Source organism: Kwoniella dendrophila, chromosome 10 (genome assembly GCF_036810415.1).
Source record: "Kwoniella dendrophila CBS 6074 chromosome 10, complete sequence".
NCBI lineage: Eukaryota > Fungi > Basidiomycota > Tremellomycetes > Tremellales > Cryptococcaceae > Kwoniella > Kwoniella dendrophila.
In genome coordinates, this window is record NC_089485.1 from 578,562 (window position 1) to 596,791 (window position 18,230).

An 18,230-nucleotide genomic window follows, 5' to 3' on the forward strand; every position below is an offset into this window, starting at 1 on the left:
CACCAAAAACTGCGAAGCGATCTTCAATCGTATTACTTGTGCAATAAAGAAGGCTGTAGAAGCCTGATAATGTAATAATTGTACGGTAAAATAGATATTCTGAGGTTTCGAAAAAATACGTGTGACGTAACTTAATTCCTTCCGAAGCCTCCTGATATACGAGTATTGATGATGAGACATGAAAAAATCAGACCTACCTTTTAGTATCTGTATCCCTAATCCGATCCTATCGCAGATTGGTCCTTTCATCAAAATATGCAAGGTTTGATGTTTCTCTTTTCCATTGCCATGATACTGATCTGAAAACTGAATGGAGAGAGTCCATATGATCCTTTCATGTATAATGTAAAATGTATAATGGATTTTTTGTGTGGTGAGATCACTGTGTACTAATGGTCACTAAGTTGAATTGAGCCTTCTATACTCCATATATAAGTGGGAAACAGTCAAACATCTCGTCGTATAATTCTTTGTACTTCAGCCATAAAGATAAAAGTGTGGATCAAATCGAACCATAATTATTATCTAAACATTGACGATATCGCCAAGGACCTTGAAAATCATTATATCACTAACTCACCTATCATCGGATTTACTGAAATTATTATCGTTGATACACATCGACGCACAATCATAGAAAAACCCACGTACTCTTGATTGCCCTTACACAAGTCCATACGTTACTTATAACCCCGTCACCAAGAAAATCCAAAGAATTTAACAACGATGTCACCTTCAGCAACCATGTTCATTCCTAAAATTAACACAACTAACCTTAGTCCTATAATGTTCCCTCCTACACCTTCAAGTATAATCACTAACATCGTGCCTTCTCCACAAAGAGAAAAAGAAGATGAATTGACATGGGATGATTTGAAGAGAAATGGTGATTTATTAGGTGTTCAAGGATGGTCTGATATATCCAAGACTAACCATAATAGATACAAACGAATCATGTCTCCGACTTCCAACACTGGTCATACTGACAGTAGCAGAACCAGTAGTAACAAGGAAGGAATACTAGAGATTAGTGTTGATATCGGCATGCGAGGTTATAAATGGGATGGGCTGTTCTAACTTGACTACTGTATAAATACGCAAATTTAAATCGTAAACTGTATTTTAATCTATACTATGTGATGTAGATTCACTATAACGTATACCATTTTCAATACATTCATGTTTGTGGGATGTGACTTACCAATCAAATGTATTAGTCCGAAGCACTAGGTTCTGATAATGCTAGATGGTTTTCAATTTAGACTGTTGATGTAATCCTGAAATACAGGGCAACCTGCAACGAGCAAAAACGGATATGATCGTGGATTGGGTTACATGCAAGAAAGAGTAAATAGAAATAAAGAAGCTGTATCAAATCTACTCTAACTATACTCCTCCTACTAAGAATAACTAAGTTCTACCCAAATAAACAAAGTTATCTATTCCCTACTTTTCGTATTACATCAAATCAAACTAATTTCCCAGAGTATATGAAAACAAACAAAGAAACAATATGATTTGTTTATACCATTTGGTGAACGAGTTTTGACATGTTGTCTTCTCTGTTTCCGGTATCACCACCTTCTACGTAGGTGTTGAATTTTCTTGGTCTCCATCCACCGTTAGGGTTTGATAATTTGAATGGCCATAATGATGAAGTAGCTTGTTTGAAGTTTGGTCCACAAGTAGCGATTTCATGAACTAAATCTTCAATACAGATGATACCGTATTTACCTAATTGTTTTTCGATGATAGAGTTATCGGTGATTGGTAATCTTTGTCCATCAACTTTAGCGTAACCTCTTTTGTAAACTAATTCTCTAATAGCTTTAAGGTTAACTTCACCGTAAGTGATGTATGGGTTAACCAAGTTAAGCATTTGAGTGGTAGCTTTGGTTACTCTGATGAAGACACCATTGTTGATTTGGAGTAATCGAAGTAATTGAAGGATTTTCTTTGGTTTAGGAGCGATTTTAGAGATACTACAAGATTCAAAATAATGATTCATCAGTCAAACGACCTTTCCTGAATTGTCATATAACCAACATGAACTCACCCTTTGATTCGGACAACAAAGTAGACTTTAGGTTGAGCAGCAACGTAGAAGTCACCAGATTTTCTAGCTTCTCTCTTAAGTCTAATTTCCTCCTTTTCTTGTTGAACGTATTCTTTTACGTATTCATCGGCTCTCTTGAAGATAACCTTTCTCTTAGCTTTTTGGGCCTATCACAGATAATGGTTCATTATTGTCAGCGATCATTCCCATGTCGTACAGTAGTCGAGTTATGACAGGATAATAGTTGATGAAAATTTTTGTTCAGCCCCGAAAGATGGTTAATTACGAGCAGCATTGTCTAAGCTAGCCGTGTGCCGACGGACGTCGGTGTTGTACATCATAAAAATAGTGTTGTGGAAAAGGAAGGGTGTTTATTGGTTGAATGATCCATATTGTGTACTCCAAGGTTGTCTTCTACATAATATCCGTTTCCCATAGATATCGATTCTATCCATACCTTGATTGTTCTATGATTTCGAAAAGTATATAAAAAAATCATTGCTCACCTTTCGGGCTTCAGCAGCAGCAGCCAATTTAGCTTCTCGGGTAGCCTCGTTGGTTCTTCGCTTTTTGAGCAAAGTCTCTGGGACTTGGATTTGCTATTATGGTGAAAAGATAACATCTATCAGTGATCCTGTTCCAAACATCCAATCTATGCCAACGTTCTCCTTTCTAGGAGGATGGCAGGAAGACTTGAAGAAATCAATGTGTGTCGTTGTATTTGTTGATATCATCCAATTCCTAATGATCCTTTGCCATCCTCCTTAAACATCTAAAGATCTTCCAAACTCACCTCGGCGGTTGGCACACTAAATAAGGATAACATAGTCAGTATTCATTCCTATCTTGCTGTTACCGTTGAGGTGAATGTACTGACCTGGTAGAAGGAGCCATTTTTGATGATGTTAAAGACTTGAAGGTTAAGGAGAAGGAGTAAAAAAGGGTTGAAGATTTCTAGATTAACTTTTGGTAAAGATTTGCGCAAAACAGCAAGCAAGCAACGAGTAACGGATAGTGGATAGTAACAGAGCAGGAAGCAACAACCAGCAACAAACTGGACAACAAGCTACTAAGGGGGGTCTACGGTGAGATGGGATGTATAGTAGTGTATGGAGCAGATTTTTACCTTTGAAGACACATGGTCGGTCGTATGAGCCAAATGTTTGAATTTTCGCTCAAGCCAAACTCCGATGAAAACGCCGATGAAAGGCATTGATAACCATTTGAGTGAGATTTTAACCTTGTAATCATATTACACGTCATGAAAGTGCCACATCCCCTTCTATGTTTCCGAAATTTACCTTTAAAATCCAAAATTGATAATTTACTGGTAAAGTGCTCGTTGAATGCTGCATGGCAGTCAGTCTATTGTAGCTCTGTCTCTACTGTCCTGCTTTGCTGGTCGTTGTTCGTTGATTGTTCAAAGTTATCATTTCAATTGTCTTCGATACTGCTTTTACTCTTCTTTTTTTCAACCAACAAAAATCTTATAAACGTAAAGCCCGGATAATCCATCCTTAAACTGGTATACGTATAAACAATGGTGAGTAGATACAATGGAATGACATTAGAAGAGATGTATTGGGAAAGAAATGCATTGCTAATTTAGTCTTTCTGTTGTTCATAATTAGTCTTCCGAACTCGCTGCTACCTACGCCGCTCTTATCCTTGCTGATGAAGGTATTGAGATCACCGTTAGTTTATTTTCTGCTTGGTAGAAGAATGGATAGAATAGGATTAAGGAAATTATATGGAATATCATACTGATTTTTCCATGATTTGTTCTCATTTTTATAGGGTGACAAAATTGTCTCACTCGCTTCAGCCGCTAAAGTTGAAGTTGAACCAATCTGGGCCACTCTCTTAGCTAAAGCTCTTGACGGTAAAGATGTTAAAGAACTCTTAACCAACGTTGGTGGTGGTGGTGCTCCTGCCGCTGCTGCTCCAGGTGCTGGTGCCGCCGCTGGTGGTGCCGCCGATGAAGCCGCTCCAGCTGAAGAAAAGAAAGAGGAAGCTAAAGAAGAATCTGATGATGACATGGTAAGTTGATCATAATCCTTCATATTTCGCTTTTCAATCTGAAAACATACCTAACAACGCTATTTTCCAATCTTAATAGGGTTTCGGTCTTTTCGACTAAACAACTTATTCAGTCAACTTATTCGACTTTACATTCACAAAACCTTTCTATCGAATTTGGTCTTCCAATTATAATTGTAATAGATATACATTTTATGCATTGGTGCCATCTTCTCGAAACTCATACATTAGCAATCCGCATAAGAGTTTTAGTAAGGGCCGTATCACGCCTATCGGGTATACCAATATTGAGGAATGGCTGTTGTGCCATGTATAGTGGATTTACGAGATTTTAACTTACTTTCACTAATGATAAGCCAAGCTCAAATCAGATTCAAATTGGTGAACCATGAGGGAGATCTGCTCGTCTCGCATAGATTGAGCAGGTAGTCATGCTCATCTACGACTCGATGGCCAACTGCTGTATATATCCCAGTGATTAAGTACCAAGAACTGACTTGCTAAAAGGTATACTGAATTATTTGACATTGATGATAATGGTAGATCTGCATTATACAGTTTATACAACCTATACAAAAAAGCAAGCATTCTCATAGAGAAATTGCATTTCTACTTTGCCTACATGCAGCGATCCTTCTTACACCCTACCTATTGGCTGAGCATGGGTAGGTACATAATCTTCATCTATAGTTGCAGGATCTAAATTTTCTAATAATTGTAAAATGAATTTCGATTCAAAAGATGAATTCGTAAATACTGTTACTAGTGAGTTTGATGTTGTTCTTAATATGTTAGGTGCCATTACTAGAGCTAAATGAAGTAAAACAAGAGAGCAAAATCCCAATACCATAATCAGTTCAACCCAACATCATTTCTACCGATAAATAATGACAGAGTATAGTATCATACGACTTACCTAAATTACCTGGTGTCATCTTAGTTTGCTTGATCACATCATCTTTCATGAATAATTGAGTAAAACTAATAACAAATAATAGAACTCTTCTATTATATATAGGTAATCTAAGTAAAAAATCAATCGACTCTTCAGATGATTTTGATGCTAATAAAGCTTCATTATATAATGAATTTGGTATTATAGGTTCCTCCAATTCTCTTAACCATAATTTAAATAATGATGAAGCTACATGTGGATCATCTATTCCTTTCTACAGGATAGAAAAGGGAACAGTAAGTCTGATCAGCTAAGAACATCCTATATATATAACATAAATAATCGTCACTTACAAGCTGGTAATGACCTCTATCCATTCGACTTTTGAGCTCGTTCACACTATCTCCATCCCCTGGAACTCTAAATATACCTTCTGCCTGCAATCCACCTAAAGCCAATATACCATCTGCCAAGAAAGGCAAGATGACAGGTACTTTCAATGTTGGGTAAGCTCGTTTTTGCAGTTCCATTATTCGATCAAGGGATTCGCCATATACAGAAGGGTAAAAAGCGGCGTCCTTGAAGATTCAGACAAGTCAGCCACAAACGGAACATATGGTTTAATCAGTTATTCTTCAAACTTACACTAGCATGTTCAATTTCGCCAACAGTTAAAGCTTTACCTCGGCCGCCTTTAGCTATGAGCGAGTCAAGTTTACCGATACAGTCTAGACATACATAAGTCGAGTTCAGCTGATTAGTATACTGCATATCAAATTTGGTATGAAAATGGTGTAAATAGTTAACTCACATTTTGACATAATACCAATACCGTCTGCTTTTTCGTCCGAATTGGAACTCAAGAAATTCTTTACAAAAGGTTCAAAATTCTTACTTGGACCAAAAGCATTTACCTGTACACAGAATAACTGGAAGCCAAGTACGACAGAATCACTATGGTTCAAGATTCGTCAATGCTCATTCTTTCGTCTCGTCTTTAATATATATGAGGCAAGATAAGAAAGAAATAATACTTACTGATTTGGGTTCTTGGTTAATTGTTTTATGAGTTGACAATAAACTTCATCTCTCATCTCACTTGATGAAACACAAAGTTGGATCATCCATCTAATTTCTTCTAAAACTTGCATTTTTTCAGATTTCCCATTGATATTCATGTTCATTTCATCATATTCATCCCCACTATTATTATTACTTTGCTCATTTGATCCGGAAATATTATTGTTATTTAGAGCAGTAAAACCATTTGCTAATTTCCCATTTCTATCTGGATGACCTTTATCATCTTTTCTACCGTTTAATACCAACGAAGATAAATTCAAATATGATGAGCTGGTACTTGTAGAAGATTGTGGAAAAGGTTTAGCATTTTCAACAGGTAATTTTCTTTCACCCATAACATGTTGAATAACTTTAAATGTTATAATTGAATCTTTGATTAAATTTTTTGAAGATAAATTCAATAGAGAAGAATTTATCGATTGTTTTGACCAATTTATTATACGTTCAACAGGTACTTTTTGTCTCATTATACCTGATCTTTTCGTAGCAAAATATTTTCGGGCAAAATCATCAGTTTGGAATGCCAATATTTCGCCACTGATAGCAGTAGGTAAAAGAGGATGTAACCTGATCAAAAAAAAAAAACAATTTATGAGCGAAATCTCTTCACTACCAAACTGCGTTGTGGCTTGGACTACTATTCTTTTACTCACCCAGTCGACATTCTTTTTGTTTTTACACTTCCGTTGTGTTCTACATATATAGGCTCAGCAGGCATATTTCTCGGTATACCAGGTGTAGTACTTCCATTAGTGCCATTTATACCATTTAGGACAGTCAATTCAGTTGGCGTTTCGGAAACAAGGCTTTCAGCTGTAGATTCGTTTCTTTCAAGTATCGGAGCGGTAATTTGATGTCGAGACTTCTTCAAGGGAGATCCCTTGGCCAACGAACCTGAATAAGCGGATACACAATCAGAGTAAGTATATATCAGAACAAACATCAAATTTAAGTCAAAGAGAGTGAACAGAGATGTTTTCTTATGGAAGGAGCATGGCTCACTCACTGTTCAACGCATCAATAGGACTATTACCATCACTAAAACTTAAACCTTTGAATTTTCTGTTTGGACTTTTAAAACCAGTTTTTACAGTCAAAACTTGAGATTTCCTTTTTTCCCACCATCCACCACCTGCTGGATCAGGAGCAGAATAATCTGACATATCAGCTTCGTTGCCTGAAGTTATCCCTCCTTCTTCCACTATACTCAATTGTGATGTACTTGCTATTGTTGGAAGGTTAGAGGGGTGGGTTTGTGTTTGTGTTTGAGGCTGAATCTGTGGGAACCCAGAAGGGGGTTTACTAGGTGAAGTTTGAATTATATTTGTATTTGTATTGATTCCTCCAGTCAACAAATTTTGATTATCGCCATTCGCTGTATATGAACTTGGCGAAGCAAAATGATTCAATACAATAGCTTCTAGAGTTTGTGATGGTCCATTGCTATTACCATAACCATACGATGAACTAGGTGAAATCGAAACTGATCGAGTAGATTTCGAAGGTGAATGTATTGGACGGGGGATACTATTCAAAGGTGAATTAGGTGGTCTAGGATATGAGCTGTTAGCACTCGGTGTTTGGAGTGAATTTGGCGAAGTAGGATTGTCGAGTTGCCGAATCTGTCTATTTGATCGTGAGGGTGTTGTAGGTATTATACGTGAAGAGGGAGATTGTGGAGAGGGTCGAGTAGGTAAAGCCGATTGCTATGATGTAAGTGATATCTGATCAGTTCTTCTGATGACCTACCGGAAAGCTCTGAGAATAGTGATTATGGGGAGATAAATAGCTTTGTTTTGAAGAGTATGCGATATATACACTTACTTGAATCAATCCAAGCGGAATTACAAAAGCATTACCGCCAGGTCTAGTCCACTGAGTTTTTCCAGTCAAAGTGTCTATCGAGCGAAGAGATGAGAGAGAAATCAAAAGCGAAAATTGAAAATTATCAGCTTAGTCTCGTTTGTCATGATTCTTCTAGATGAGTATAAGGGAATCTTCCGAAGCCTCCCTTTCATCTTAACACTTAAAGTTCAAAGGACTGACTCACTATAGTAATAACTTCTATTACCTCTTGTAGCATCTGCCAACTCCCACCATTCTCCATCAGGCGATCTTGGTACACTATGAAATCGAAAAGACAATGATCAGCTACTCTTTGCGTATGTTATTATGAGTTTTAGAAGTCATACTCACACAAAGGCCCCTACCGGTGGATCCCAGCTACATTGGCCTGAAGCTGGGCAAGCGAAGAAGACATGTTGAGTCTATATAAAAATGTCAGAGCGATCAGCTTCGTGTATTATATGGTCCAATGTGATAAGCCCTCATTAACAAAAAGTAAGTCAACATATAACACTCACCAATGGATCAGCAATTGTAACCCAAAACTGTAAACTCCAACCTAAAGTTGGATCTTCACATTTCGCCAAAGCATCTCTTACATCTAAACCTTGTGGTAAATAACCTCTATGACCAATTTCCAAAGAATCTCCATTTTCTCGATTATCATTGAATACATCATTTGCGTTATCCGTTTGGGCTTGAGCGCCAATCTGAGTGGAGAAAGTATCGTTGATTTCAGTTGACGGTCCATTACTGTTTGAGATATTGCTATTCGCTGTTGCTCCTGAACTCGAACCAGATCCTTCACTTTTCGAAGGATTCAAACTCATAGGACCTGTTCTTCCAGGTGATAAATGACCTCTATTGTAATCAACTTCATCTTGTAGTTGTTGCCTAGCATTTCTCAAAGCCTGTTTCTCCTCTTGTGTATTTATGATTGAACTTGATTTTTTAGATGATTCAGGTAAAGATGCGTATGAAGGTGGTAAAGTATTCGTTCTAGCTGGAGTAGAATTGTTATCATTGTTTAAAGAGGAAGGTATTGCTGAAGATGTGGATGTGGAAGAAGTTATTGGATTTGATAACGTTATTGGTGCTTGTATTTGACCTTGACTGAAGTTGACCAAAGTGGGAGAGGTTGATTGTATCGTACTAGACATGATCCCGCTATTTCTATCGAGAAACCTCTCGGATAGACCACAAGAATCTGCAAGATATTAGTTTACTGTTCTACCTTTGATAAATTTCTGTTTTGAACTGTTATGTCTAAAGATTGAATTATGTCTAAAATATAGATATTTAAATTGACTTCCGACCGATGACGAACAAGGCTTGATATGATAAGTTGAGGGTATAATACGACCTAATAGTTTTGTACGGGATAATGGATGTTGGATTATAGTATTCAGATTGTTATCCAGTCAAGATACATTAGGTATGTATAAAGCAAAATTCAACCAAAGAATACACAGTAGTATGTAGTTGGAAATTTGGGTTGGTTTAATTGACGCTAATAAATATTACTTTGTTTGGTTGAACTTTGGTTGATTTCTGTCGATAGATATAACGTTTGGTGCCTACTTGCCGGTCTATCCGGTGGAATGATTTGAACCTTAGATGATCATGTTCCGATCTTGCGTAAGACTTTTAAATATCTGAGTAATATAATCAAGCTACAACGTTAGTACTGATAAAATCTGTTCAAGTGGTATCGATGAGTTGAATGATTGATCGTGATGAATAATGCTGACTGGATTATTGAATCATGCTGCTTTAATCAACAATGAGCATTGCGTTGATGATCTGTGCGCTATTTACACATTTACACAGCTAAAAGAAGCTACAGTAGTACTCGTACAACCTTGGCATACACGTGGACGTTGATCGAATCATTACGGCATTTAATTACCGTTCTACATTCACCGAACGAATTAACAAAAAGATAGATAACTAGATATATTAACTTGTACACTCCTGAGTGTTTAGATCATATATATATCGTACTCGAAGTACTCGTTAGGAAAAGTCGTAATGTGTCTATTTTTTATGCATATTATATCATGTACAACTTTTGTTTTAATAAATCATATTTGTATTTTGTACAACGAAAAACCCAAAATTGAGATTTCATGAATTCGATTTTAGAAAGATATTCTATTTTGTTTCTACTTCTATTTCTATTTCCATTTCCGCCTTTGTGCTATCATCATTAGACACAAAGCCCTTTACCATATGCTGCAAACTATAAATCAGGCATTCCTTCTTCCATCAAACTAGTTTCACCTTGTTCATCCTCATCATCATTGTTTATCCATAAATCTGGACTTTGACATCTTTCATTTGAATTTGAATTTAAAGTTGGAGTTAGATTTTCTTTTTCTTTTTCTATATCTGTTAAAGAAGATATCTTTATTGTTGATCTTCTACAGTACCTTTCACTTGGATCACTCTTTAACAGACTCATATTGGATATTAATTCTCTCAATGATCTATTGATTACATGTTGGTATCCATTTTCATCTTCATCTTCATCTTCATCAGATTCTGAAATTCCTGTAAAACTTGTTCTTCTTTCATCAATCAAAATTTCAGGTTCACCCCAACATTCATCATCAATTTCTTCTCTGGTAGGTTTAGGTAAATTCATTTTTCCATATTCTCTATTCTTGTTGTTGTTTTTACTTTTCTTTTCAAAATTTCTATTTTCATCTCTGAATGAAGTGAAAAAAGCTTTTGTTGGAGATAGATTATTATTTAAAAATAAACCTCTTATAGGTGAATTAGGTGGTGAAGATAAACCCCAAGGGAAATTACCTGGTTGTTGTTGTTGTTGATTACTTGATAAAGAAGAAGATAAGGATATATTGGAATTCGTTCTTGTTAATCCACCATTAATTGATGTAGGTGTTAGAGGTAATTGTTCGATTTCATCGATCGAGTCTGTTGTTAAACTCGTATTTGTGTCAGTTGTTTGGTTTGATAAGATTGATAATTGTGAATATCTGTTTTTCTTATCACTGGATGACAAAGAAGAAATAGTTGAAGTTGATGTTATTGATGATACAGATAATCTATTATTGTTTTTATCAATTTTAGGTGTACAATCTTCACCATTATTACCAAATTCTTCATGTGTATTGGCAAGTTTGATTTGGATAGTCAAACTTTCGGATTTCCTCTTACCCTTCTTACTTTCGAATGATCCATCCGACATCACAGAAGGAGTTTTAGGTGATTTTGATTTTCTATCAAGTTTTCGTTGTTTAATTTCTTTAATAGTTGAAATCCAATCTTCTTCTTCTGATTCACTTCCACTCCAACCTTTTCCTGAGGTCAAACCTAAACCACTACTCAATGGTGATGTTGTCAAAATGCTGTTCGCGCTTACTGAGCGTGTAGAAGATGGTCTTGTAGGTTTAGACGATGGGGAAAGTAAACGAGATCGCGGAGTTAATATCTTAGATTTCAATGCAACTTTGAACAGTGGAGAAGCCACATCTAAGCGTAATTTTAATAAACAAATCAGCTCCTTGACAAATTGTTGATGGCGATAAGTTTATATATGTGCTACTCACCAAGATCACTTTCCTCAGTTTCTGTTTCGGAGTCAGAAGCATTACCATTGATAGGTGCGGAATACCTCCTGACAACTCGCTTTGGTCTCTTGACAGACAGGAGAACCTCCTTGATTTCTGGACTTGAGGGACAGAGTAAAGATTCAAGGCTACTTTCACCTTGGCTTGCACTTGGTATATGATCATCTGCGCCAATCTCTTCGACCATCGTTATAGCGCCAATTGGAGGAGGGGTCTCTAAAGTTAGAGCTTGTGGAAAAGAGCTGTTGACGAATGGGAAAGTTTCCAAGAAAGGTGAGTTAAGGCATACTTCTTTGGGTTCAACTTGTTGTTGGACTTCACATTGTACTTCAGGTCTTGAGGATAATCGAATCAATTTTTCAGCTTTAGGTGTTTCTTCTGAATCTTCTATATTAAATTCACCGATTTCTGTCGTATTCTTGGCTACAGCTTCAGGTTCAGCTTCTATGATTCTATCAGGTGGGATAGGGAATGCCATTATAGCGCTGAAAGTTGATTCTGATCGAGTGTGACCTTTGTACGCAATAGCTATTATTGGTGTTTCCTCCTTTATTACCTGATTATCGGGTACAGGTGGTACCTGTTGTAAGGATGCGGTAGATAGTAGATCTCTACTATCTTGCCTGTCTTGTGGGTTTGACGAAATCAAAGAAATGTTTTCCTTTTTCTCATCTTGGAGATACTGTTCAATTTCAGGACTTGATTGCAATATAATCTCTTCAGCTAACTTAGTACTCCTTCGTCTTGTTGTTGTTGATGATGATATAGTAGAGTATTTGATGGGATTTGATCTAGGTGATAGATTCATTTCTGAATCTATCCATTCACCTCTATTCAAATTTGGCAGATGAAAATGACTTGAATCATTTCCATTTCCATTTCTGTTCTCAGGTATAAGTATATTTGATAATAAAGATGATCTTCTTCTATCTCTTCTAGTTGGTAGTAAAGTTGAATATGGTGAAGAATGAATTTGTTTTACACTTAAAATGTGTTTGATATTTTCTTGTATTTCATTTTCTGATGTTGATGATCTTAAAGAAGCTGGTGTATTTGAAGTAGCTGAGAAAGAAGAAGGTGTATAACTTGATTTTCTTGAATCAAATTTGGTTGCAGTAGGTGAATTAATTTTAGCTTCTAATTCTAATGAAAATTGACTTGACTTTCTGGAATCTAATGAATCATTCAGATCTAAATCTAAATCTAAATTCAAATGGAAATTATTCGATGAGAATGATGAAGACGATGAAGCTAAAGATAAAGATCTTTCCAATTTATTTGAGTTGATAGAGTATAACGAATTATTATCTGCATTATTATAATTGTTTATCATATGATTTTGAGTTAACCATATAGATGAATTTGTAGATTCTATACTTAATCTAGATAAAGCTTTTGATATTTTTGGATAAGGTAAAATTTGTGGTTTGAATCCATTTAATTCTTCTTCATTTATTTCTAATTCAATTTCATTTTCTAACATTAAATTTGTAGTATCGGTATTAAAATCAAAATGTAAAGTTTGTTCTTGTTCTGGTTCCGGAAATAACGTATATAATGATTGTTTTCTTGAACCTAAATCTATTTCCGAATTTATATCAATATCACTTATTGATACTGAAGACGTTGTCCAATTGAATGGATCTGAATTTATTGATGATGCAATTGAACTTCTTTTACCTTCATTCATCGATGCTATAGATATCCTACGACTCAAAGATTGGTTAGACACGATTGAAGACCTTTTACTACTACTGCTATTGAGTGAATTTGAAGCTTTAATCAAATCTGAACGTAATCCATCGATTGAAGATTCTCTTCTTAAACTTTTCATTGATGTTGAACGTGAAACCATTAATAATTGATTCGGATTCAAATTATTCTGTATTTGTTGATCTGAAAATCGAACTCTGCTACTTCTTCGCCTTAGTGAATTGTTACTTGAACTTTCCGCAGCAGAAGAAGGAGAAGGTAGATCTATAGGTGGACCAAAATCTGTATTTTGTGATAATTTCGGTGCTGATGGCGCGGGTGGTAATGGTAATGAAGGTGCAGGTGAACATGGTATTTCAGTTGTTTTTGTAGGTATGGGTAAAGTATTTGAAAATGAAGGAGATTGATAGGAAGAGGGTGGTTGAATTGGGATAGATGATTTGCGTAGAATAGATGATGGTCTGATTGGAGACTGTGATTTAGATGAAGAAGCCTACAAGCAAGGTTATAGACAGATCAGCTTGAAATTCACTTTCGAATACGACTATTCAAATCAAGACAGACTTACCACAGGTTCTATTCTGGTATATCTGTCATTACTATTATTGAATGAGGCTACCTGATTCATTCTTTTACTTTCTCTTTGAGCTTGTTTATATTTGACTCTTTCTTCTTTTTCAGCTTCTAGTAAAGCCATTTTAGCCATATACATCCTCTCCCTAGGAGATAAATCAATCTGTGTGGACATGTTCTTTGCTATAACCAGTTTGGTGGTACTAATTTAGAAATGATAGCTTAATTGAGAATATGAACATAGGCTGTACGTTGAAGAAAAGAATTCAGTTTTAGAGTACCTATACTTATATATTCAGTCTAGTCTAGGTTTTGATTATTTTTTGGGTTTTCAAACTAATAAAGAAGCTAATGATGATATTCTTCTTGATTATTCTAAATTTCTTTGCGCATACTTTGAAGAATACATATGGTCCGAAGAGTGTCTGTCGCACAAGAGTACAAATTTGTCGAAATTTAATGAATAGCTTTGATCACCTAATGTTACGCTAATCAGATCTCGGATCGCTTCTTTGATTTGTTTTGAAAAGGGCGTAAAGTAACTCACGGATCACTTGTACTTGCGCTAAAAGTTTAAACTTCCCTTGATGCTTTTTCTGGGTAAGGAGATGAAGCGGATACGAGCGGACTTGAGAGCAGTTGGTGAAAATGATTAAACCTTCTAATAGATATATAGCTCGGTAGCTATAATTGATTGGGGCGAGGCAGAAGACGTAATTCAGATTCACTAATTCATCCTCTTTGGCTAATAGATGTACACAAGGCTCAAGCCCCGGTATAGATGTTGAATTTTCTTTTGTAGATAGGTTATGCGTCTCCCCCGTGCTGTTAAATGAGACTCCAAAGCTAGATGATACAGCTAATATACCATATACCTGATAGGCTGGTTATCGGGATGTTGACAAGACAAGAAAAGGTTGGATTGAAATGGAATGTAATCAAGTGATACGGCTAAAACCAAGTAGAAATATTGGAAGAGATAATTAGCTATGGCGACTTATCAGATGCAAAGTCTAGTAAACCTGAAACATAACTCCCATCATCCCATCATCAACAATCACACAACAACGCCCAAGAGGAAAAAGGTACCATCACTATCTTGATTTTTCATTCCGCACAGACCAATATCCAAATAAGCTAATTTGTTGCTTGAACCTTTTTCTACTGCCCATCCGCTAGAACGAAAGATTCCTACTCACCTTAGACAATTGGTCTATCGTTTCAATGATATTGACACGAATCCGGAATATGCAGATAAATGTATGCTTTTTATTCTCTTTTCCTCGTTGATGAATTCTTATACATATGCTACACCTTGCGATCAGCCGAGTCTACCGGAACTATGTTGTTATTGTTATTGTACTGAATTAAATTGAATTGAATTGAATTTAAAGGTGAAGGTACCAAAGGTGAAACAGGGAGGTGGAGGGGGGTTTGAAATGTACCGTCCGGCGGATGATTTGTAGATATATATATAGATAGATATATTTCGAAACGGAACGAAGAGTTTCAAGTTATAAGTGAGTGATTAGGTATAAAAACTAGATCAAACAATAAAATCATCACATATTCACAAGGAGGTCTTGAGTACTTGATACTCCACAATAAACATGTTTTCTTCAAATATGTGGATCTAAGGAATCTACGTATTAAACAGCATAGATGTTTTTACGCTAGCCACATGCTTCTCTTCCAGCCCCTTTTACAGTAGTATTTCTTATTGTACATCTTCTTCTGATTGATCGACATTCCTTCTTCTTCGCTTTCTTCCCGTTATGAACAACGGGAGAGATGTCTTCTACTCCCATACCTATATCGTATATAAAATTATACAATATTAATGTTCTCACTTTGTCCGAACAAAGTAATTAAACAAAAAAAGATTATTGAGCCAAGGTTACTTACTAAATTAGTAAAAATGAAAATAAAGGTGAAACCGGATGTCGGTATGTGCCTGAAAAGAAGAACAAATCAAAACAAACGCTTTTCCACGGGATACCACGAAGCTTTTAAGGCATTTGAGCATTTGAGCATTCAGCTAATTCAGGGTATCAAAGCCGGATGTCTCTTGACAGATTAAAATTGGCCGAATTAGGTAAAATAACAAAAGAGAAACAGATGATCGTCGACATGTGTTCGGCACATGGTTTCCAAGTGGGAAATCAAGATATGCCCCAGTAGAAGATGCTTGCAACAAGGAAGATTCAAATGATGGTTTGATGTTGAACTAAGCATGATGATGATCATCATTTGGTGGCATAGCAGAATGAACATGAGGACGTGTCACCTACGATACAGGTCTATTGAATGTAGAAATCATGTATGATCTGAGCACCGCTCGCACTGTCATCATTTACGTTACAACTAGCTGGTAGCGAGTTTACATCATCTGAACTCGTAACAGATGTCCAGCATATTATACTGAACAAAAAGAGTTATGCTATGCTATGCTATATACACGTATGCTGTGTTATATCGAGTCGACATCAAAATATCATGTAAGTCGGACATCAAAATCATCGCCTTTATTGGATCTACCTCCACTGTACCTCCACATCCCAAATCCAGATTCCAGAATACCAAGAATTAGCGTCCGAGATTTCAGGTAGATCTGCACTAAACTATCAATATTTGAACACATTGCTGTACGAGTACGACGAATAATCGTTTTTATACTCTTCTCGTTATTTAGCATCCGAGTCGAGCTGACAAACGAGTTCTTCAACTTGCCATACCCCATATAAGGTCCAACATACATCATTTTTGTAACTTTCTTCTGCAAGCAACCCATCACGAATAACGATTTAACGCTAACTATCAAAACGGAAACGATCACGACTCGTACTATTACGGCCACTATTGTTTCAGAACCATAACACCCACAAGCTCTGCGATATTATCCATCGAGGAAGCCAATCCATTTTTATCATATCTATCCTACCGAAGTACCAGAGAGATACAGAAAAATAACAACGAAACAAGAAGCAAGCAATGTCAATGCTACCACCACCCTTACCCTCTTCCATCAAACTCAATAAAAATCAAGCCTCATCAGTATCGTGTATCGGCAATTCTCCTCCTCTTTTGGCCTCTGAACATGATGAAGGGGCTTCTAAGCAGATATTCAAGGAGTTTGAGGATTATAAATTCACGGAAGATCCAGTGTTTAACGTGAGTTCAAAAGGCCTCATTCACTGGACATAATGATTCGAACGTTCACGACTAATCGTCGTCTTTCTACCATCTGCTACTAGGCTGGGTTACCGACTGTTTTTCAAGCTATAAGAGGAAAGAAGATGACATCAGGTTTGATCGATAAAACCATAGCCGAAGCGCAATGGTTTTACTTTACTACTAGGTAAATCTACATTATACATATCAGAATCCATAATGTCCAAACTTCGATGGAAAGATGAAACGCTCATTCGCTGATCTGTGTATAACCAGGATAAAACAAGTATCTATTCCATTCTCGACATACACATCCTTTCTAGATCAACATTCATCTCAATCTGATAAATCTGATAAATCTGATAAATCACCTTCATCTCCTCATCAAGCACCAAAAGCAAAAGATGATCCAGGTCCTATACAAAGGCTGAATCAGCTTACAGAAGCTATGAGAATGATGGAAACTAAAGGTACAGAAGGTCAGACCGGATTGACATTTGATAGACTTTGTGAATTAATCAAAGAAGGTAGAGCAGATGAATTAAGAGGTAAAGATATACCGGATGAATTGAATGTGAGTTCATCAATCTATATTTACAGATTATTCTGCTTCAATATTGATCTTGTATCAACAATATAATAGACTTCACCTCCTTCACAATCAACACTTTCAGCACGACTCAAACCATGGCAACAATCTTCCTCTTCAGCTTCATCGACTGTACCACCTTTTGGATCTAATTCATCTTCGCGCAGCCCTTATACAGTCATGCAGAATTCGAATCCTATATCTTTTGCACCAGATCATTCTATGCATCTGGGATCAACATCAAACAGACTTGAGATGTCCGATGCAAATGAGAGATTATTGCAATCAAATACATCAAACCAGAATTCAAGCTCAAATGGAGCTGAACAGCAGTTTCTAGAAGTTCAAGCTCAATCACCTGATTATGTCAAAACGCCAGGATCTGAATATATAGATTGGACTGCTGGAGAAGAGATTGTAAACCTAAATCAACTGATTCATGACGGACTAGTCAACGATGAGGATGATATAATGGGTCAGGAGGAAGTGAGAACCCAATCGTAAGCTATTCGGTGATATGGCGAGGACGGTCGTTTAGTCACTATGTAATCTCCTTTTCCCAAACATCCACCCAATGTGATCCTCAAACCATTTCCTCAACCTGTAATTATACCATGTTTAAAGTTGTATATTAAAGCATTCTTGAGTCTCATGCATAGCATTTTGTAT

The 18,230-nt window shown here is 36.4% G+C and overlaps 6 protein-coding genes across 6 annotated transcripts; 3 read left to right on the forward strand and 3 right to left on the reverse strand.

Moving 5' to 3' along the window:
• Positions 1-726: 726 nt before the first annotated feature.
• L201_007180 (uncharacterized protein) lies at positions 727-1,077 on the forward strand (the record flags this gene model as incomplete). The annotated part of the gene is made up of 1 exon (XM_066222891.1): positions 727-1,077. The coding sequence occupies one exon, from the start codon at positions 727-729 to the stop codon at positions 1,075-1,077; it is 351 nt and encodes a 116-aa protein (XP_066078988.1).
• A 445-nt stretch (positions 1,078-1,522) lies between these two features.
• L201_007181 (uncharacterized protein) lies at positions 1,523-2,950 on the reverse strand (the record flags this gene model as incomplete). Its single annotated transcript, XM_066222892.1, has 5 exons — positions 1,523-1,982; positions 2,057-2,223; positions 2,563-2,655; positions 2,850-2,865; positions 2,934-2,950. 5 exons carry the CDS (start codon positions 2,948-2,950, stop codon positions 1,523-1,525), a joined length of 753 nt encoding a protein of 250 aa, XP_066078989.1.
• A 646-nt stretch (positions 2,951-3,596) lies between these two features.
• L201_007182 (60S acidic ribosomal protein P1) lies at positions 3,597-4,196 on the forward strand (the record flags this gene model as incomplete). The annotated part of the gene is made up of 4 exons (XM_066222893.1): positions 3,597-3,599; positions 3,688-3,750; positions 3,854-4,096; positions 4,176-4,196. 4 exons carry the CDS (start codon positions 3,597-3,599, stop codon positions 4,194-4,196), a joined length of 330 nt encoding a protein of 109 aa, XP_066078990.1.
• A 537-nt stretch (positions 4,197-4,733) lies between these two features.
• L201_007183 (uncharacterized protein) lies at positions 4,734-9,079 on the reverse strand (the record flags this gene model as incomplete). The annotated part of the gene is made up of 12 exons (XM_066222894.1): positions 4,734-4,906; positions 5,013-5,265; positions 5,345-5,569; positions 5,637-5,719; positions 5,803-5,945; positions 6,030-6,641; positions 6,728-6,968; positions 7,081-7,780; positions 7,899-7,972; positions 8,125-8,198; positions 8,271-8,341; positions 8,438-9,079. 12 exons carry the CDS (start codon positions 9,077-9,079, stop codon positions 4,734-4,736), a joined length of 3,291 nt encoding a protein of 1,096 aa, XP_066078991.1.
• Positions 9,080-10,161: 1,082 nt separating this feature from the next.
• L201_007184 (uncharacterized protein) lies at positions 10,162-13,976 on the reverse strand (the record flags this gene model as incomplete). Its single annotated transcript, XM_066222895.1, has 3 exons — positions 10,162-11,417; positions 11,495-13,721; positions 13,797-13,976. 3 exons carry the CDS (start codon positions 13,974-13,976, stop codon positions 10,162-10,164), a joined length of 3,663 nt encoding a protein of 1,220 aa, XP_066078992.1.
• Positions 13,977-16,792: 2,816 nt separating this feature from the next.
• Positions 16,793-18,065, forward strand: L201_007185 (uncharacterized protein; the record flags this gene model as incomplete). The annotated part of the gene is made up of 4 exons (XM_066222896.1): positions 16,793-16,972; positions 17,056-17,159; positions 17,249-17,546; positions 17,616-18,065. The coding sequence occupies 4 exons, from the start codon at positions 16,793-16,795 to the stop codon at positions 18,063-18,065; spliced, it is 1,032 nt and encodes a 343-aa protein (XP_066078993.1).
• Positions 18,066-18,230: the final 165 nt, after the last annotated feature.